General features: G+C 42.0%; 2 protein-coding genes across 2 annotated transcripts; one reads left to right on the top strand and one right to left on the bottom strand.

Moving 5' to 3' along the window:
- Nucleotides 1-9: 9 nt before the first annotated feature.
- Nucleotides 10-6,389, bottom strand: slc35a1 (solute carrier family 35 member A1). The gene is made up of 8 exons (XM_087805166.1): nucleotides 6,212-6,389; nucleotides 5,903-6,086; nucleotides 4,264-4,423; nucleotides 3,215-3,367; nucleotides 3,080-3,146; nucleotides 2,054-2,230; nucleotides 1,851-1,985; nucleotides 10-894 (listed from the first exon to the last, which is right to left on the bottom strand). Exons 1-8 carry the CDS (start codon nucleotides 6,219-6,221, stop codon nucleotides 761-763), a joined length of 1,020 nt encoding a protein of 339 aa, XP_087661292.1. The 5' UTR covers nucleotides 6,222-6,389; the 3' UTR covers nucleotides 10-760.
- LOC148067288 (uncharacterized) lies at nucleotides 6,360-20,014 on the top strand. Its single transcript, XM_087806370.1, has 4 exons — nucleotides 6,360-6,452; nucleotides 11,296-11,563; nucleotides 12,181-14,408; nucleotides 19,598-20,014. Exons 1-4 carry the CDS (start codon nucleotides 6,360-6,362, stop codon nucleotides 20,012-20,014), a joined length of 3,006 nt encoding a protein of 1,001 aa, XP_087662496.1.
- The last annotated feature ends 2,015 nt before the right edge of the window (nucleotides 20,015-22,029 follow it).

Genomic DNA, 22,029 nt, shown 5'->3' with positions numbered 1-22,029 from the left:
AACACCAAGAAGATTTTCAATCCAGTTTTTATTTAAAAGATGACATCATCAAAGTAACAGAACCAACATTGAATGGTGTCATCATGCAGTCTGTGTTTATGTACCTCGGACATTCAACATCGTGACTTGTGATGCAATCACCACGGTAACCGACAGAACAGATTGATGTCGAGTGGCTGAAGTCTGGTTTGGTCCCATTTATAAAATCTGGAATCCCCCAAGGCGCAATCTTCACCCCTTTTTATTCTGGTTTAATCCTGTCCTCGCAAGTTTAAAACAAACCTTCCCATGTTGACTTTTCAATCTTCCGCATTATTCACAGTCACAAACACCAGTTTAGCAGGAGCCAGAAGATTCCAGCAGAAGTTAAAAACCCCAAAACCTACACGATTAAAGTTCCACAGTTGCACCTCATAAGGCATTAGTAAAGTCCACTGCCGATTGACTTTTTCTGTGGCCTATAATAATAAAATACCTCTTAAATAATCCTCATACGTAGTGAAAGTAAAAAAAAAAAAAAGTAACATACTTCAGTACTTCATCATAATTTAAGCTAAATTACAAATAATGATTGCAACTCACAAAATTAAAAAAAGGCCACTCAAAAAAAAAACTCATCATTTGGCGTCTGGATAACTTTCGTTTACTCTCAGTCATCAGTCCAGTGACTTGGAAGATCCTTGTGATAATCCGGCCATTAGAGAAACTTCCAGGTGCTGCCAGCCCGAGGGCTCCTAGGCTCAAGCGGTGATTCGGTATTTCAGACCGGGATCAGTTTCTGTCTGGCGTCCTTGTCCTGATCTAGAGAAGAAACCCTCGACGTGTCCTGCTTCGGAAGTCCGTACAGGTAGATGGACACACAGACTATGGAGGCTCCGGAGGCGAACGTTATAGCTGCACAGAGAGAAATGGGAGACATGGAATGTGGTGCTCAGGCTTCTTGTCCTATTTACAAATGTCCACAAAAAAAGGTGATCATTAATTGGATTGAATAAAACTTTGGTTTCTACTTAAAACTAATTCACGTGGCTTCAGACCGTCGCTATCTGAAGATTCACATGCCGATGATGCAGTTAAATAGAGAATTGCCTTCTGGCTCAGCTCATTTCTCTAGTGACGGCAGCATTAGTGCACCAGTTTTTACCAGTCCGTCTTGAGAATGAACTTGCGGTTCCTGCAAAACGTTCTTTACAAATATTTTTTAACCTTGAACATTATTTTCTTAACTATAGGAGATTAATAGAAGTGAATGTTTGGTTGAAAAACACTTCAAGTGACCCACTACTTGTTTTTCTTTACATTGCTAGTAGCCGACAGTGTGATATCTTGTTCCATTTATAGCACTGTGATCTTAAAAACAGCATCTTGGATAGCAAAAATAAATAAATGTTGATTTGCAAATCCAGATAACATTTTTGAAAAACTGGTCACTGATGGATTGCAACCAGGATTTGAACACGATACTTGCACTTAAAGTTGTGTATTTTATGCAATAAAAATAATAATCCACAAATGACAAAACTAAGTTCAGAATAACTTTTTAAAAAGGTTATTAAAATTTTAAATTCTTGTTTTTTTCTTGAACTTTTTTGCAAGCTGCATCTTACTATCCAGCAAGTTTCTATTTTTCTGTCACCACCCAATCTTTCCCTTCACCCTCCATGACATCTCCTCAACAACATGTAGTCATGTAACCGTAACTGAGTGAAGCGCTCCCCGAACCAGTTTTGAGATCAAAGCACGACATGGTGACAGGACAATGGAGCATGAATCACTTGCTGACGCAACAAAAGCTTGGATTTGAACCTCTGCCTCACCTTAAGGAGAATTGAAAAAAGAAAAGCACGTACTTATCTGGAGTCCAAACAACATGACGGAGGCCACAGTGGAGAGAACGATGGCGGCTGCTGCCGAGAAGCCCTTCATGATGTTGTCGGTGTACTTGACCACCACGGACGTGTACAGGCCGCCCACGCTGGCCAGGACTGTGAGAACAAACACCAGATGAGCCAGTTGACGGCGGGCCCGGGATCAGGAGTTCAGCACCACTCACAGACTACGAAGACCACCCAGGGCGTGTAGCCGAAGAAGAAACCTTTCTCCAGCACGTTCTCGCCGTCGTTCACCAGGACGCCGATCAGGGTGACCACGATACCCGACAGATACATTTGGATGTTCCTCACCCACAGGGATGTGTCGGAGCTTTTCAGAACTTTCTCGAAGTACACGCCTGTGGCACATGGAGCGGGTTAAAGTTCAGATATCAAGTGTAAGACATACAGAGGTTTGTGTGCACAGTGAAGTCACCTCCACCGACACCTTCATATCCTCTGAGAAAAACATTTATACCTAAATAACTGATCTTACGGTTTCTTATTGTGCCCATTAAATGAAAAATAAATGATCTATAAAATACCTTTAAGTTGGGAGTATTAGTCATTTGTATTTATTTTTTTAGATTCTTGACGGAGTAAGACAAGAAACCATGTATTCATAATTCCAACTTTTTAACATGACTTAATAGCTGTGAGGATAGAAAATGTGAAATAAAAGATTAATTTCACTCTTGATTCAAGGATTTATCTTGTATCCTTCTAAGAATTTAAATGCTAAAGAATAATAAATTATTTATAGATGGATAATCTGTGTGTTAAAGAAAAGAAATTGGCAATAAGGTGTTTAAATGGCCCCGAAAATATTTCTATGAGAGCAGATTTATTTTCTCTCCTGATCTTGTGAGAATGTTATGGTGATCAACCGATGCGGCGAAGAAGAGAGTGCAGGCGAGGCAGAAAAGCACATGTGGCCCCTGGGCAACACTTTGATTCAAACCTAGATTACGGCAGTGACCACAATTGTCCCTCTTGCCGTTTCAACTGTTCTGCCATGTCTGCACTCTCTTCTTCGCCATCAACTCAAAGGTAAACTAAGATGACAAGTATTTGCTTCCCTGAGGCGCTGCTGGCAGTGTTAGCGTCTCATCAAACACGGTCTTAAAAAGACCTTGTTTGTTCGTTAAGCGATGACATTATTGACTTTCTTCCTTTGTAAGACGTTTGGCGGAGCATGCGAGTCGTACCTGCGAAGCCCGAGCACAAGACTGCGATGGCGATGGCTGTGAACCCGACCACTGGATTCTGCTCGATCTGCGAAAAAAGCGCGGTCCGATGAACATAACGGACTCGCCATATTGAAGCTGTTGTCCGGCTGATACCTGAACTTTGGTGGCCTCGGCGGGTTTCCACTGGACCAGGGTGACTCCGGCGCACAGCATGAAGACGGAGAACCACTGCAGCCGACTGAGCGAGCGGTTCAGCATCAACACTGTGCACAAGGCCGTGCACGGGATCTTCAGCTGATACGTCACCTGGGAAGAAGTGGGAAAAGTCATTTTATGGTACGATTCGTGTTCCGTGTAAGAAAGTTAATCCAAACATTAACCAAATTAACATCAGTACTACGGGTGTGAGAAATAAATGAATAACATTTCTTTCATTAACCAAATCAATATTTAACAGAAATGTATCCATATTTACAATTTATAAATATTTAAACATTTTGGGGTTTCAAATCATCTTTTACCATCATAGCTCTTTTGTAGTTTATAATTTAATAAATGATGTATTAAATTAAAAAAAAATTATTTACAATTTACACGCAATTATTCAGACAATTTGTACATTTTTGTGTTGCAATTAAACCTCAGCGGTAATTACGTCCTCAGCTAAAGATATAATGTAATCCTGCTAGATTCCGGCGATGACTGAGGGCGAGAGGATACAGTAGACTCCAGCAGGTTTTAGATAGATGGATAGAGCTTTGTTAATCCCTCTCGAGATCTCATTTGGGAATTTTTTTTTTCCAGATGATAGTTTCATAAAAGCAAGAACAAAGATTAATAAAAAGAACAAAGTACAAGATGACAAAATCCAAGTATAAAGAACATAACGCACTATAAAGCTAATCTTTGGACAATACAACAATTAAAATCAGTTACGACTAGGAAGTTGTAACCGAATTTATGGTCTGTAAATTGTGCAACACCAGAGTCGAGTACTCGAAAATATTATAACTATATCCTTGTTCCTAAAATACTGCAATATACTTCTATATATATCGTTTCCACTGTATCATATCTCCCATACACACTCCTAGTCCGCAACACAGAAGAAGCTAGCATGGAAACGCCAGCTTTTACTCACGGCTGCCAACAAGCCACACACTAAATATTCACAGGAACTGGAGGAACCAGCCGAGTCACACCTGATAGACGGCAGCATCCAGGTTGCTCAGGGCGAGGAAGGCCATGTTGTTCTGAATGGCGTAAACAATGGAGGGAATGCTGAGTTTCAGCAGCTCTTTGGGGCTGAAGAGGATGTGTTCCAATAAGGCGTTTTTTAGTCTGCTGGGATGTCCAGTTTCTCTGAGGAGGAGGAAGAGGAGATATAGACTTGTCAGTTGATAGTCGAACAGATGCAGTACAAAATCATCGCCAGCACATACACTTTTACGTAATTAAAACATCACAAAAATACATTGAAATTATTTTGAATAATATTCAATCACACAAAAAAAATAACCTTAAAATATCTGGTTGGATCTACTGTACTCCACGTCACTGAAAAATGACCAAATACTTCTTACCATCAATTTATAATCTTAGTTATTTATGACTGATCCTTGGTCAAATTATTTTTTTAAATGATGTTTACTTTTACAATTGCCTCGTTACATAATCCTTACATGTTTGCTGTTAAATCCCGAGCCAGATTTATTTGTATAAGGTACTCTTCTTTGCAAATCCATGTGTTAGATTCGTTTGTGTTATTTGGAAGCTGTTCACTCTCGCGCACTAATCTTTGATTATTGATGCGTCTTATTGTGAAACGGGGACGTTTAAATATAGCAGCAGGTGGAATTAGTGTAGCCATAACACACATTTCATATACAATCAAATGTATTTTATGATATTTTCAAACATCTCCCTGTCAGGCAGGAATAAAGGCAAGATTATCTGAGCTGCTTCCATTTTTTCTTGACCTTTTACCTCCACATGCATAGAATCACTTGAATAATAAAACTCATTCCTCCCCAAATGTGATACCCGTCAACTCGTCACTACTGCAGGCTGTTCCTGCTTCTGTGGTTACTCCTTTACAACTACGCAAGCCACACTCTAGTTTATCCAGTTTTCTTCTCATAGTTTGTCCTCGTTTTCCAGATTAATTGTTGACATACATCATCCCGATCGCCAAGTGGACAAACTGATGAATAGTAGAAAATAAAACACATGGGATGATTACTTTTTGAGTCAAATATTTATAGTAGTAAGTAAGTAAGTAAGTAATTTTTATTCATATAGCGCTTTTCCAGACCAGGGTCACAAAGCACTTAAACAATCAAAACAATATTCAATAAAGTATAAACTTTAAGGTCAAGATAAAACTGATAACACAACAGGAGTTCCAGAAAATCAAGGAATAGCCTGAACAAATAAAAACGTCTTAAGATGTTTCTTGAAAGCAACAGCAAAAAGTATGCCTTCAACCTCTGTCGACTCTATAATAAAAAACACTTTTAAACACTCTAGGGATCATCCTTTCTGTGTGAGAAGAAGTTTAGTGCTGTAACACTAGAGGTTTTTTGGAACCTGAAACCCGTGTTCAGCTTCCTGGTAGTTTATTTTGCTGGATGCTTTCGTGGACACATACAATCGTTTTTGCACAAAAAGGTCATCACTGGAACTGGACGAACCAACAGTAAAAGCAACTAGATTTGTTGGACATGTCAGTCAAGGATGGCACATGAATCCCACACTAGTCTGAAGCCACCATAACCTCACTTGAAACCTGCTCAATGCTACATTTAAAAGAGGGGGTGTTGGTGGACGTGAGACACTCACTTGGCCAGCATGCCTAGGCTGAGTATCAGCTTGATGACCTCGGTGAGGCAGACGGCGGTGGTGGAGAAGTAAAGGTCCCCTGAAGTCATGGTCCTGGTGTAGCGCAGGGCCACCGTGTACGTCGCCGCCACCAGGGTCATCACCGCCAGGCAGTAGAGCTTGAACATGACGCTGGCGTTTCCTGCTACGAAAAAAAAACAAAAACAAAAATTAAGTTAAATCATTAAGACACAGAAACGACGCTTCGTTTTTCACTTCCGCATGCTAGCGTTAGCCACGCAGCTAGTACAGTCAATGGGTGAAACTCACTGCCCGCCATTGCTGCGCTAGTTCTCTCCTCGGCTGTCCCAGCAGGAAGAAGTTAGTTATTCCGTGCGTGTGGCATGTCGTTAAAGCCCGACACACGTCACCGGGCTGGTTGTTGCTCAACCTGTATTTCTTCAAACAGGTTTGGATGATGGGGAACAGCGTTTCCTGCCTACAGACCCCAGAATGCACCGCGGTATCCGGACAGCAACGGATGCGTTTGTTTACTCAGTACGGGAGTGCCGTAGGTTCAAAGTCGGTTGTCGGTTGCTGATTGGCTACTTTAATGACCATAAAGACCTCATATTTTACAACCCTTTTTGTTAAGAGAACAAATCACAATAATATCAGGAGAACTAGAAAATGTTTATTGCCTGTAGTGTTAGAAAAACACACGATTTTCTTTTTTCATAAATTATTCAAATGGTACATATTAAATAAAGATAAAATTACTCGTTCAATAAAGTGGGCAAATATACATTTAATCATTGATTTAAATCGGGAAGAAAAATCGAAATGAAAGCTAAATAATTACTGAGGTGTTTATGATCCGAACTACAGACAGGTAGAAAGAGTTATAGAAAGGGGAATATTCCAACATTTTTGTTATTTGAAAAGCGAATTATTTCGGAACTCAAATGTTTGTATTGCATTGTATGACGTCATCACGTAGGAAGTGGGGGGCAATAACCATTTTTGTTACGAGAACACATCACAATAATATCAGGAAAATTATAAAATGTTTATTGCCAGTAGTGTTAGAAAAAACAAACGATTTTCTTTTTTCATAAATTATTCAAATGGGACACATTAAATAAAGATAAAATTACTCGTTCAATAAAGTGGGCAAATATACATTTAATCATTGATTTAAATCGGGGATGAAAATCGAAATGAAAGCTAAATAATTACTGAGGTGTTTATGATCCGAACTACAGACAGGTAGAAAGAGTTATAGAAAGGGGAATATTCCAACATTTTTGTTATTTGAAAAGCGAATTATTTCGGAACTCGAATGTTTGTATTGCATTGTATGACGTCATCACGTAGGAAGTGGGGGGCAATAACCATTTTTGTTAAGAGAACACATCACAATAATATCAGGAAAATTATAAAATGTTTATTGCCAGTAGTGTTAGAAAAAACACACGATTTTCTTTTTTCATAAATTATTCAAATGGGACACATTAAATAAAGATAAAATTACTCGTTCAATAAAGTGGGCAAATATACATTTAATCATTGATTTAAATCGGGGATACAAATCTAAATGAAAGCTAAATAATTACTGAGGTGTTTATGATCTGAACTACAGACAGGTAGAAAGAGTTATAGAAAGGGGAATATTCCAACATTTTTGTTATTTGAAAAGCGAATTATTTCGGAACTCAAATGTTTGTATTGCATTGTATGACGTCATCACGTAGGAAGTGGGGGGCAATAACCATTTTTGTTAAGAGAACACATCACAATAATATCAGGAAAATTAGAAAATGTTTATGGCCATTAGTGTTAGAAAAAACACAATTTTCTTTTTGTAGTGCATAAATTATTCAAATGGGACACATTAAATAAAGATAACATTACTCGTTCAATAAAGTGGGCAAATATACATTTAATCATTGATTTAGATCGGGGATAAAAATCGAAATGAAAGCTAAATAATTACTGAGGTGTTTATGATCCGAACTACAGACAGGTAGAGAGAGTGATTGAAAGGGGAATATTCTAACATTTTTTTTATTTGAAAAGGGAATTATTTCGGAACTCGAATGTTTGTACTGCACTGTACAGTTGTGCGTTATTATTAGTAAAAGAGCTTCAGCCAATCAGCGGCTAGCTTCGTCAGACCAGGAAATGAAAAAACGGAAAGTGATTAGGTTGAAGAAGATCGTCTTTTTGTCAATATAAATGTTTTATGTATGGTAAAAAAAAAGTATCATGTTAATGTTCTTTTGACGTTTCTTTAACCCATATAAAAAATATTTTAAAGAGACGTTCACTTATGCAGCGTGTGACGTCATCACGTAGGACGTGGGGGGGACCGAAATTGTAGGGGGGACAGAAATTGTACCTACAGGTCGAGAACTGCACAGGATCTCTACCTGTCAATGGCTCGGTGAACACCAGATGCCTATTGCACAAAAGTAGGATAAGGGATTAAGTCGGGCTATCTTGGTTATGCTGGCTCAATTTATCTACGATCCCGGTGCACGAAGCGGGATCGAAGAAAGTGTGTTGACATCAGTTACCATTGAGATTTATTCTGTGGAATTTAGCCTGCTACAGACCAGGCTTAGTTCCAGGATCTATACGATGTCATCCTTTATCTCAGTCAGAAGTCGCCACAAATCAATCAATATTTATTACACTGCACACTACACACTTTAAAACATTCAACTAGACCGTCTGTGATTAGTAATAAAACGGTCAAAACAGGAGTCCGTTCCGGTCGCTCCAACACGCCGTCACTTCCGGTTCTTATACTTCGCTTTGTGGAGAGAAATGGTCAATGCAGTGTCACGGGTCGTTTATTCGCCGCTTCTAGTCAAATAAAATACAAGCTTTACGACCGATCGGAAGCACTTTCTTACGGCAACTCCACAGTTCAATAGCCCCGGGAGAAAAGATCTCGAGCTGTAGAAACATCGCGATTTTTAAGGCAAATTTCCCGCCCCGGTGGTCGTCTTTCCCGGGGCAAATGGTTCTTTCAACTTGCCTGTGTCTCGATAACCCCCAGAGCAAACTTCCTAACTTGCCCTCTTGCAATCTGTCATTCAAATGTTCTCGACTCAAGGTTTGGAAAGGCAGACAAACAGACGTTTTTTTAAATAACCGGTGTAATGTCTCTAATTCTGTTTCAAGCTTGTCTTGAAACAGTGTAAATCAGTCTGAGTGAAATGTTGATTGTGATTGTGTATTCAAACGTTTAAGCTCTTAGATGAAGCTAGTAATTTATACTTTATATTTTGATTATCTTTTAGCGTTAATTTAAGTATGGCGTATACGTGTAGTGTATAATAATTTTTAATCTAAAATTAAAATGTGATCATTAGTTTACATCATTTTAGAAACTGATTTCTCTTAGATTATTTTTGTCATTTACACTTTTCCATAGGCTATACACAAACCATTTAGATACGCGAAGGGTAACATGATGTTACTTTATTTGAGGATAAACCAAAGCAAAACAAAAACACAGATTCGTGACGAACTGTTTCTTAAAATGGGCTAAACTAATTTTCGTTGCCTTTCAAACCCGAAGTTACAATGATCAACTCAATCAAATCAATGAAAAATAACACATTTATTTACCGGTGAATAATTAATTTAAATTCGCATGCATATTAACGAAAATAATAATAATAAAAAATACTGGTCTCAGACCAACCAAACCCAAGGGCGGACTGGGATGGTGAAGTGGCCCGGGAGTCATTGACAGACCGGCCCCCTTTATGGGCAGTGCAGGAGGCTATCAAGCCTGTACATTGATGAATAGCATTTTAGGTTGTTTTTTTTAACCTAAATCATATAGTAAACATTTACCTGAACCCTAAAGTAGCATAGAGTTAAATAATTACAGCATTGTGGTGATTTTAAAGAACATCATGGTTTTAATCGGGTCATCAATGAGTAGACCAGTAGACGGCAACACAATTTCAACACTAATGTAATAATAATTATAATAATAAACTTTATTTCTGTGGCATTTTTTATACATAAAAAATGTAGCACAAAGTACTTTACATGTTTAAAGCTAAGCATATGTTATTTAACAATAGATGGCAAAACAAAGCTAACTATGTAATACATTGATTGATTAACTCATGTGTGCTTGACTGGTTGGAACAAAAACCTGCACCGTCTCGGCCCTTTTCTGGACCGGTTTGACACCCCTGAAGGTAGTGCAAGAAACAAAAATGTCATGATGGGATTTGAACCCAGGACCTTACGCACCAAAAGCCAGGATTACACCATTAGCCCATCAAGCCATTTTCCCCCCTACAGCTTAAAAGTGAGTTTAGAAGCACAAGACAAATATGAACATGGTTTGACTCAGAATTATATTATTATATTTCTTGCTTTTTAAATGTTGTCTTTGAGTTCTTCACAGGCTTCTAGACGGATGTCTTGTTGCCCTTGTTGTCTCAGTGCATCAGTGAATCTGTGATCCATCGCAGGGTCTGGTTGAGGAAGTCATGTGTTCATTTATCCACGATTGCTTTCACCTGTTGAATCCCTGGATGTCTTGATCCTACTTTTGTGCCTCAGGCGTCTTACAGACAATTCGAGACAAGGAATTGTGAAAATTGTTGCCCAAATGTGTAAAATGTTGTTTTTTGAAGGCTCGAAAAAAGGTATATTTCGACAGATTTTTTTTCACTCAAACTTTAAAAAATGGGCAAAAATCGACGTGTCCGAAAATGGAAAAAAAGGTCGGAATACTTAAGTATGATATCAGACGCACCATGTGAGCGCAAAAGATTGTTACGGAAATGCGTAAAATGTCGTTTTTTGAAGGCTCAAAAAAAGGTATATTTCGACAGATTTTTTTTCACTCAAACTTTAAAAAATGGGCAAAAATCGACGTGTCCGAAAATGGAAAAAAAGGTCGGAATGCTTAAGTATGATATCAGACGCACCATGTGAGCACAAAAAGTTGTTGCCTAAATGCTTAAAATGTTGTTTTTTGAAGGCTCGAAAAAAGGTATATTTCGACCGATTTTTTTCACCATTAAAAAATTGGCAAAAATCGACGTGTCCGAAAATGGAAATAAAGGTCGGAATACTTATGTATGATATCAGACGCACCATGTGAGCGCCTCCCCTGGTTTTCGTTATTTTCGTCATTTTCGCTATTTTGACGTTTCATATTGATTTATCAAGCTTAGTCTTTTATGAATGTTGGACCTCGAACCCATCTGCTTGATTCGGCCCGCTCGATCTTCCACTCTGCGACACTGAAACAGCAGTTTAGTCGCTGCCTGCCTGCCTGCTGCTACTGCCTGACTCGCTAGCCAGAAGCTAGCTCCGCCGACACAGGGCTCACCTGTGGTGGCTCCTCTCCGCACTCTGTGGCTGGATAGCCTGCGCCGGTGTGCCCCACGAAGCACACCAGTTCGGACCGGTCCGCTGCCACCCTGCCAGCTCTCCCGGACGTTTACCTGCGCCCGCGGATTGCTGTCAACGCGGAGGACGCCGCCTCCCTGCTACACCGCTACAAGCTACCGCTACAAGCTACAACCGGCACGCTCCACTCCTCTGCCTCCGCTGTGCTGGCTCTGTGGCTTCACCATCACCACCTGGATCATCATCTAGCGCTGGATAACGTCGCCGCCGACTTCACATCATGTGGTCTTTTAACCTGTTCCTCTGGCTTGCGCTCTGCTCGGCTCTCACGAGGGCATCTCTGCCGCTCCGTTACTCTGCAACGGAGATGTTACGTCTCCGGATCTTCTCAAGGACCCCCCCACCTCAGCTTGCATCCCACCACTACATCCTGAAACGACCAAGATACATCCACCGAGGCTCTGGACGGAACTTTCAGGTCACTCACAACAGCAACACAAACATCCGCTCTTTCCGGTCCACTGGGCCCCGCCCCCCTCCTCGCACAGCCCGTCCTGTCAGTCCTGTCAATCACAGTGTGCTGTCCCCCGTGCTCAAAGCAACCTGTTACACTCCACTCACCTGTCTGAAACTCTGTCTACTCAACACCAGATCCCTCAGTAATAAGGCCCTGCTGATAGCTGACTTTATTGTTGACCAGAGCCTAGACATTCTCTGCCTCACTGAGACCTGGCAGCAACCAAACGACTTCTCCCATCTTAATGAGGCTGTCCCATCAGGTTTCTCTTTTATTAGTAAACCCCGTGCCACTGGGAGGGGGGGTGGCCTCGCTCTCCTCCACCGTGATAACATCAAAGTCACTGCTGTCACAGTTCCCCATCACTCCTCCTTTGAATGTCTAGCTGTAAAACTCACAGGCCCCAAACCCACTATCATTGTCACCATATACAGACCACCAAAACCCTCTGCCCTTTTCCTCAATGAATTCTCATCACTATTAACATCTGTATGTGCAATGTCCCCCACTGTTATCCTCCTTGGTGACTTCAACATCCACATTGACAACCCATCCTGTACGTTTGCCAACGACTTCACATCACTCCTGGACTGTCTTGGCATCACACAACATGTCAACCTCCCAACCCATAACAAAGGTCACATACTGGACTTAATCTGCTGCACTGACATCACTCCCACTAACCTTGATGTCATTGATTTCCCCATTTCCGACCACAAAGCCGTACTTTTTGACATTTACACCCAACTACACAAAGCCAAGGAACAACGGACCATCTCCTTCAGGAACATCAAACATATCAACACCACAGATCTCTCCTCCCTGATCAGCTCCTACCCCAGCCCCCCCTCAGCATCCTCACTGACTGACCTGGTGACTCACTACAACAGCTGCCTCTCCTCCTCCCTCACCACCCTGGCCCCCCTGAAAACCCGCTCAGTCTCATTCACCCACACTGCTCCCTGGTTCACCCCTGAGCTCCGCCAGCTCAAAGCCACTGGCCGTCGACTGGAGCGACTCTACAAAAAGACTGGACTCACTGTACACCGCCAGATGTACTCGGACCACCTCCATCACTACAAGAACGCCCTCACCACTGCCAAATCCTCATACTACTCCAACCTCATCAACACCGGTACAGGTAACAGCAGAGTCCTTTTCTCAACAATCAGCCACTTACTTCAGCCTCCTAAAACCCTCCCTCCAGACATTTCCGCCAATCAGTGCACTGCCTTCCTGGACTTCTTCAGCTCCAAGATCAACACCATTCACCAACAACTGGCCACATCTCGCACTCCCTCTGACGACCCACCCTGGATGATCACTGGCCAACCTCCCATCAGCTCCCTCTCTGACTTCATCCCAGTAACAGAACTGACCGTCTCAGAACTCATCCGCAAGGCCAAAACCACCTCCCTTGTCAAAGCATGTCTGCCATCCATTTCCCCCATGATCACCAACATAATTAACTCCTCCCTCACTACAGGTACCATACCCCCCTCTCTAAAACTGGCTGCCATCACACCAATCCTGAAAAAACCCAGTGCTGATCCTGCTGACCTCAACCACTACCGGCCCATCTCCAACCTCCCCTTCATTTCCAAAACCCTTGAAAGGGTGGTTGCCGCACAATTACAGTCCCACCTTGACACAAACAATCTCCACGAACCCTTCCAATCCCGCTTCCGTCCTAAACACAGCACTGAAACAGCCCTAGTCAAAATCACCAACGACCTCCTCCGTGCAGCTGACTCCGGATTGCTCACCATTCTCATCCTCCTCGACCTCAGCGCAGCATTCGACACCATCTCCCACCGTCTGCTCCTGGACCGCCTGGCTGGCATTGGGATCACCGGTGCTGCACTCTCCTGGTTCACTTCCTACCTCACCGACCGTCAACAATTTGTTCAACTAAGCCACCACAAGTCTGGGTGTTCGGGTGTTTCACTGGGTGTCCCCCAGGGGTCAGTCTTGGGTCCACTCCTGTTCACCATCTACCTCCTCCCCCTGGGCACACTCCTCCGTCACCATGGGGTCCACTTCCACTGTTACGCTGACGACACACAGGTCTACATCTCCACCAAACCCACCGTTGCCATCCCTCCCACCTCCCTCATCACCTGCCTAGAAGACATCCGGAGCTGGATGAGAAGGAACTTTTTAAAACTTAACGGCAACAAGACCGAGGCCCTGCTCATCGGCTCCAAATCCACCCTCGCCAAATCACAACACACCCCAGCCACACCCATCATCATCGACGGATTCCCTGTACCCTTCTCCCACCAAGTCAAGAGCCTCGGCGTCATACTGGACAACACCCTCTCATTTGCACCCCATATTCAAAACATCACCCGGACCGCATTCTTCCACCTCCGCAACATCTCCAGACTCCGCCCATCACTGACCCAATCTAGCACTGAAATCCTGGTCCACTCATTTGTCACATCACGCATCGACTACTGCAACGCCCTTCTCACCGGACTCCCCACCAAACTCATCAACAGACTGCAGATCATTCAGAACTCAGCCGCCCGGATCATCACCCGCACCAAATCATCTGACCACATCACCCCTGTTCTCATCCAACTCCACTGGCTCCCAGTTCAAAAATGGGCAAAAATGGACGTGTCCGAAAATGGAAAAAAAGGTCGGAATACTTAAGTATGATATCAGACGCACCATGTGAGCGCAAAAGATTGTTACGAAAATGCATAAAATGTTGTTTTTTGAAGGTTCGAAAAAAGGTCTAATTCGACCGATTGTTTTTACTCAAACTTAAAAAATGGGCCAAAATCGACGTGTCCGAAAATGGAAAAAAAGGTCGTAATACTTAAGTATGATATCAGACGCACCATGTGAGCGCAAAAAATTGTTAGGAAAATGCATAAAATGTTGTTTTTTGAAGGCTCGAAAAAAGGTCTAATTTGACCGATTTTTTTCACTCAAACTTTAAAAAATGGCCCAAAATCGACGTGTCCGAAAATGGAAAAAAAGGTCGTAATACTTAAGTATGATATCAGACGCACCATGTGAGCGCAAAAAATTGTTGCCCAAATGCGTAAAATGGCGTTTTTTGAAGGCTCGAAAAAAGGTCTAATTCGACCGATTTTTTTTACTCAAACTTTAAAAAATGGCCCAAAATCGACGTGTCCGAAAATGGAAAAAAAGGTCGGAATACTTAAGTATGATATCAGACGCACCATGTGAGCACAAAAAATTGTTACGAAAATGCGTAAAATGGCGTTTTTTGAAGGCTCGAAAAAAGGTCTAATTCGACCGATTTTTTTCACTCAAACTTTAAAAAATGGCCCAAAATCGACGTGTCCGAAAATGGAAAAAAAGGTCGGAATACTTAAGTATGATATCAGACGCACCATGTGAGCGCAAAAGATTGTTACGAAAATGCGTAAAATGGCGTTTTTTGAAGGCTCGAAAAAAGGTATATTTCGACCGATTTTTTTCACCATTAAAAAATGGGCAAAAATTGACGTGTCCGAAAATGGAAAAAAAGGTCGGAATACTTAAGTATGATATCAGACGCACCATGTGAGCACAAAAGATTGTTACGAAAATGCGTAAAATGTCGTATTTTGAAGGCTCGAAAAAAGGTCTAATTCGACCGATTTTTTTTACTCAAACTTTAAAAAATGGCCCAAAATTGACGTGTCCGAAAATGGAAAAAAAGGTCGGAATACTTAAGTATGATATCAGACGCACCATGTGAGCGCGAAAAGTTGTTACGAAAATGCCTAAAATGTTGTTTTTTGAAGGCTCGAAAAAAGGTATATTTCGACCGATTTTTTTCACCATTAAAAAATGGGCAAAAATTGACGTGTCCGAAAATGGAAAAAAAGGTCGGAATACTTAAGTATGATATCAGACGCACCATGTGAGCACAAAAGATTGTTACGAAAATGCGTAAAATGTCGTATTTTGAAGGCTCGAAAAAAGGTCTAATTCGACCGATTTTTTTTACTCAAACTTTAAAAAATGGCCCAAAATTGACGTGTCCGAAAATGGAAAAAAAGGTCGGAATACTTAAGTATGATATCAGACGCACCATGTGAGCGCAAAAAGTTGTTACGAAAATGCCTAAAATGTTGTTTTTTGAAGGCTCGAAAAAAGGTATATTTCGACCGATTTTTTTCACCATTAAAAAATGGGCAAAAATTGACGTGTCCGAAAATGGAAAAAAAGGTCGGAATACTTAAGTATGATATCAGACGCACCATGTGAGCACAAAAGATTGTTACGAAAATGCGTAAAATGTCGTATTTTGAAGGCTCGAAAAAAGGTCTAATTCGACCGATTTTTTTTACTCAAACTTTAAAAAATGGCCCAAAATTGACGTGTCCGAAAATGGAAAAAAAGGTCGGAATACTTAAGTATGATATCAGACGCACCATGTGAGCGCAAAAGATTGTTACAAAAATGTGTAAAATGTCGTTTTTTGAAGGCTCGAAAAAAGGTCTAATTCGACCGATTTTTTTTACTCAAACTTTAAAAAATGGCCCAAAATCGACGTGTCCGAAAATGGAAAAAAAGGTCGGAATACTTAAGTATGATATCAGACGCACCATGTGAGCGCAAAAAATTGTTACGAAAATGTGTAAAATGTCGTTTTTTGAAGGCTCGAAAAAAGGTCTAATTCGACTGATTTTTTTTACTCAAACTTTAAAAAATGGCCCAAAATCGACGTGTCCGAAAATGGAAAAAAAGGTCGGAACACTTAAGTATGATATAAGACGCACCATGTGAGCGCAAAAAATTGTTGCCCAAATGTGTAAAATGTTGTTTTTTGAAGGCTCGAAAAAAGGTCTAATTCGACCGATTTTTTTTACTCAAACTTTAAAAAATGGCCCAAAATTGACATGTCCGAAAATGGAAAAAAAGGTCGGAATACTTAAGTATGATATCAGACGCACCATGTGAGCACAAAAAATTGTTACGAAAATGCGTAAAATGTCGTTTTTTGAAGGCTCGGAAAAAGGTCTAATTCGACCGATTTTTTTTACTCAAACTTTAAAAAATGGGCCAAAATCGACGTGTCCGAAAATGGAAAAAAAGGTCGGAATACTTAAGTATGATATCAGACGCACCATGTGAGCGCAAAAAATTGTTGCCCAAATGCGTAAAATGTCGTTTTTTGAAGGCTCGAAAAAAGGTCTAATTCGACCGATTTTTTTTACTCAAACTTTAAAAAATGGCCCAAAATCGACGTGTCCGAAAATGGGAAAAAGGTCGGAATACTTAAGTATGATATCAGACGCACCATGTGAGCGCAAAAGATTGTTACGAAAATGCATAAAATGTTGTTTTTTGAAGGCTCGAAAAAAGGTCTAATTCGACCGATTTTTTTTACTCAAACTTTAAAAAATGGCCCAAAATCGACGTGTCCGAAAATGGAAAAAAAGGTCGTAATACTTAAGTGTGATATCAGACGCACCATGTGAGCGCAAAAAATTGTTACGAAAATGTGTAAAATGTCGTTTTTTGAAGGCTCGAAAAAAGGTCTAATTCGACCGATTTTTTTTACTCAAACTTTAAAAAATGGCCCAAAATCGACGTGTCCGAAAATGGAAAAAAAGGTCGGAATACTTAAGTATGATATCAGACGCACCATGTGAGCGCAAAAGATTGTTACGAAAATGCATAAAATGTTGTTTTTTTAAGGCTCGAAAAAAGGTATAATTCGACCGATTTTTTTTACTCAAACTTTAAAAAATGGCCCAAAATCGACGTGTCCGAAAATGGAAAAAAGGTCGGAATACTTAAGTATGATATCAGACGCACCATGTGAGCGCTTAAAATTGTTGCCCAAATGCCTAAAATGTCGTTTTTTGAAGGATCGAAAAAAGGTCTAATTCGACCAATTTTTTTCACTCAAACTTTAAAAAATGGGCCAAAATCGACGTGTCCGAAAATGGGAAAAAGGTCGTAATACTTAAGTATGATATCAGACGCACCATGTGAGCGCAAAAAATTGTTACGAAAATGCGTAAAATGTCGTTTTTTGAAGGCTCGAAAAAAGGTCTAATTCGACCGATTTTTTTTACTCAAACTTTAAAAATTGGCCCAACATCGACGTGTCCGAAAATGGAAAAAAAGGTCGGAATACTTAAGTATGATATATGACGCACCATGTGAGCGCAAAAAATTGTTGCCCAAATGTGTAAAATGTTGTTTTTTGAAGGCTCGAAAAAAGGTCTAATTCGACCGATTTTTTTCACTCAAACTTTAAAAAATGGCCCAAAATCGACGTGTCCGAAAATGGAAAAAAAGGTCGTAATACTTAAGTATGATATCAGACGCACCATGTGAGCGCAAAAGATTGTTACGAAAATGCATAAAATGTTGTTTTTTGAAGGCTCGAAAAAAGGTATAATTCGACCGATTTTTTTTACTCAAACTTTAAAAAATGGCCCAAAATTGACATGTCCGAAAATGGAAAAAAAGGTCGGAATACTTAAGTATGATATCAGACGCACCATGTGAGCACAAAAAATTGTTACGAAAATGCGTAAAATGTCGTTTTTTGAAGGCTCGAAAAAAGGTATAATTCAACCGATTTTTTTCACTCAAACTTTAAAAAATGGGCCAAAATCGACGTGTCCGAAAATGGAAAAAAAGGTTGGAATACTTAAGTATGATATCAGACGCACCATGTGAGCGCAAAAAATTGTTGCCCAAATGTGTAAAATGTTGTTTTTTGAAGGCTCGAAAAAAGGTCTAATTGGACCGATTTTTTTTACTCAAACTTTAAAAAATGGGAAAAAATCGACGTGTCCGAAAATGGAAAAAAAGGTCGGAATACTTAAGTGTGATATCAGACGCACCATGTGAGCGCAAAAGATTGTTACGAAAATGCGTAAAATGACGTTTTTTGAAGGCTCGAAAAAAGGTATAATTCGACCAATTTTTTTACTCAAACTTTAAAAAATGGCCCAAAATTGACGTGTCCGAAAATGGAAAAAAAGGTCGGAATACTTAAATATGATATCAGACGGACCATGTGAGCGCAAAAAAATGTTGCCCGAATGTGTAAAATGATGTTTTTTGAAGGCTCGAAAAAAGGTATAATTCGACCGATTTTTTTCACTCAAACTTTAAAAAATGGCCCAAAATCGACGTGTCCGAAAATGGAAAAAAAGGTCGGAATACTTAAGTATGATATCAGACGCACCATGTGAGCGCAAAAGATTGTTACGGAAATGCGTAAAATGTCGTTTTTTGAAGGCTCAAAAAAAGGTATATTTCGACAGATTTTTTTTCACTCAAACTTTAAAAAATGGGCAAAAATCGACGTGTCCGAAAATGGAAAAAAAGGTCGGAATGCTTAAGTATGATATCAGACGCACCATGTGAGCACAAAAAGTTGTTGCCTAAATGCTTAAAATGTTGTTTTTTGAAGTCTCGAAAAAAGGTATATTTCGACCGATTTTTTTCACCATTAAAAAATTGGCAAAAATCGACGTGTCCGAAAATGGAAATAAAGGTCGGAATACTTAAGTATGATATCAGACGCACCATGCGAGTGCCTCCCCTGGTTTTCATTATTTTCGTCATTTTCGCTATTTTGACGTTTCATATTGATTTATCAAGCTTAGTCTTTTATGAATGTTGGACCTCGAACCCATCTGCTTGATTCGGCCCGCTCGATCTTCCACTCTGCGACACTGAAACAGCAGTTTAGTCTCTGCCTGCCTGCCTGCTGCTACTGCCTGACTCGCTAGCCAGAAGCTAGCTCCGCCGACACAGGGCTCACCTGTGGTGGCTCCTCTCCGCACTCTGTGGCTGGATAGCCCGCGCCGGTGTGCCCCACGAAGCACGCCAGTTCGGACCGGTCCGCTGCCACCCTGCCAGCTCTCCCGGACGTTTACCTGCGCCCGCGGATTGCTGTCAACGCGGAGGACGCCGCCTCCCTGCTACACCGCTACAAGCTACCGCTACAAGCTACAACCGGCACGCTCCACTCCTCTGCCTCCGCTGTGCTGGCTCTGTGGCTTCACCATCACCACCTGGATCATCATCTAGCGCTGGATAACGTCGCCGCCGACTTCACATCATGTGGTCTTTTAACCTGTTCCTCTGGCTTGCGCTCTGCTCGGCTCTCACGAGGGAATCTCTGCCGCTCCGTTACTCGGCAACGGAGATGTTATGTCTCCGGATCTTCTCAAGGACCCCCCCACCTCAGCTTGCATCCCACCACTACATCCTGAAACGACCAAGATACATCCACCGAGGCTCTGGACGGAACTTTCAGCTCACTCTCAACAGCAACACAAACATCCGCTCTTTCTGGTCCACTGGGCCCCGCCCCACTCCTCGCACAGCCCGTCCTGTCAGTCCTGTCAATCACAGTGTGCTGTCCCCCGTGCTCAAAGCAACCTGTTACACTCCACTCACCTGTCTGAAACTCTGTCTACTCAACACTAGATCCCTCAGTAATAAGGCCCTGCTGATAGCTGACTTTATTGTTGACCAGAGCCTAGACATTCTCTGCCTCACTGAGACCTGGCAGCAACCAAACGACTTCTCCCATCTTAATGAGGCTGTCCCATCAGGTTTCTCTTTTATTAGTAAACCCCGTGCCACTGGGAGGGGGGGTGGCCTCGCTCTCCTCCACCGTGATAACATCAAAGTCACTGCTGTCACAGTTCCCCATCACTCCTCCTTTGAATGTCTAGCTGTAAAACTCACAGGCCCCAAACCCACTATCATTGTCACCATATACAGACCACCAAAACCCTCTGCCGTTTTCCTCAATGAATTCTCATCACTATTAACATCTGTATGTGCAATGTCCCCCACTGTTATCCTCCTTGGTGACTTCAACATCCACATTGACAATCCATCCTGTACGTTTGCTAACGACTTCACATCACTCCTGGACTGTCTTGGCATCACACAACATGTCAACTTCCCAACCCATAACAAAGGTCACATACTGGACTTAATCTGCTGCACTGACATCACTCCCACTAACCTTGATGTCATTGATTTCCCCATTTCCGACCACAAAGCCGTACTTTTTGACATTTACACCCAACTACACAAAGCCAAGGAACAACGGACCATCTCCTTCAGGAACATCAAACATATCAACACCACAGATCTCTCCTCCCTGATCAGCTCCTACCCCAGCCCCCCCTCAGCATCCTCACTGACTGACCTGGTGACTCACTACAACAACTGCCTCTCCTCCTCCCTCACCACCCTGGCCCCCCTGAAAACCCGCTCAGTCTCATTCACCCACACTGCTCCCTGGTTCACCCCTGAGCTCCGCCAGCTCAAAGCCACTGGCCGTCGACTGGAGCGACTCTACAAAAAGACTGGACTCACTGTACACCGCCAGATGTACTCGGACCACCTCCATCACTACAAGGACGCCCTCACCACTGCCAAATCCTCATACTACTCCAACCTCATCAACACCGGTACAGGTAACAGCAGAGTCCTTTTCTCAACAATCAGCCACTTACTTCAGCCTCCTAAAACCCTCCCTCCAGACATTTCCGCCAATCAGTGCACTGCCTTCCTCGACTTCTTCAGCTCCAAGATCAACACCATTCACCAACAACTGGCCACATCTCGCACTCCCTCTGACGACCCACCCTGGATGATCACTGGCCAACCTCCCATCAGCTCCCTCTCTGACTTCACCCCAGTAACAGAACTGACCGTCTCAGAACTCATCCGCAAGGCCAAAATCACCACCTGTCAGCTCGACCCTCTTCCCACCTCCCTTGTCAAAGCATGTCTGCCATCCATTTCCCCCATGATCACCAACATAATTAACTCCTCCCTCACTACAGGTACCATACCCCCCTCTCTAAAACTGGCTGCCATCACACCAATCCTGAAAAAACCCAGTGCTGATCCTGCTGACCTCAACCACTACCGGCCCATCTCCAACCTCCCCTTCATTTCCAAAACCCTTGAAAGGGTGGTTGCCGCACAATTACAGTCCCACCTTGACACAAACAATCTCCACGAACCCTTCCAATCCCGCTTCCGTCCTAAACACAGCACTGAAACAGCCCTAGTCAAAATCACCAACGACCTCCTCCGTGCAGCTGACTCCGGATTGCTCACCATTCTCATCCTCCTCGACCTCAGCGCAGCATTCGACACCATCTCCCACCGTCTGCTCCTGGACCGCCTGGCTGGCATTGGGATCACCGGTGCTGCACTCTCCTGGTTCACTTCCTACCTCACCGACCGTCAACAATTT

The sequence above is a fragment of the Callionymus lyra genome, chromosome 13 (genome assembly GCF_982586985.1).
Source record: "Callionymus lyra chromosome 13, fCalLyr1.hap1.1, whole genome shotgun sequence".
Lineage (NCBI taxonomy): Eukaryota > Metazoa > Chordata > Actinopteri > Syngnathiformes > Callionymidae > Callionymus > Callionymus lyra.
This window is presented reverse-complemented; position numbering and strand designations above follow the sequence as displayed.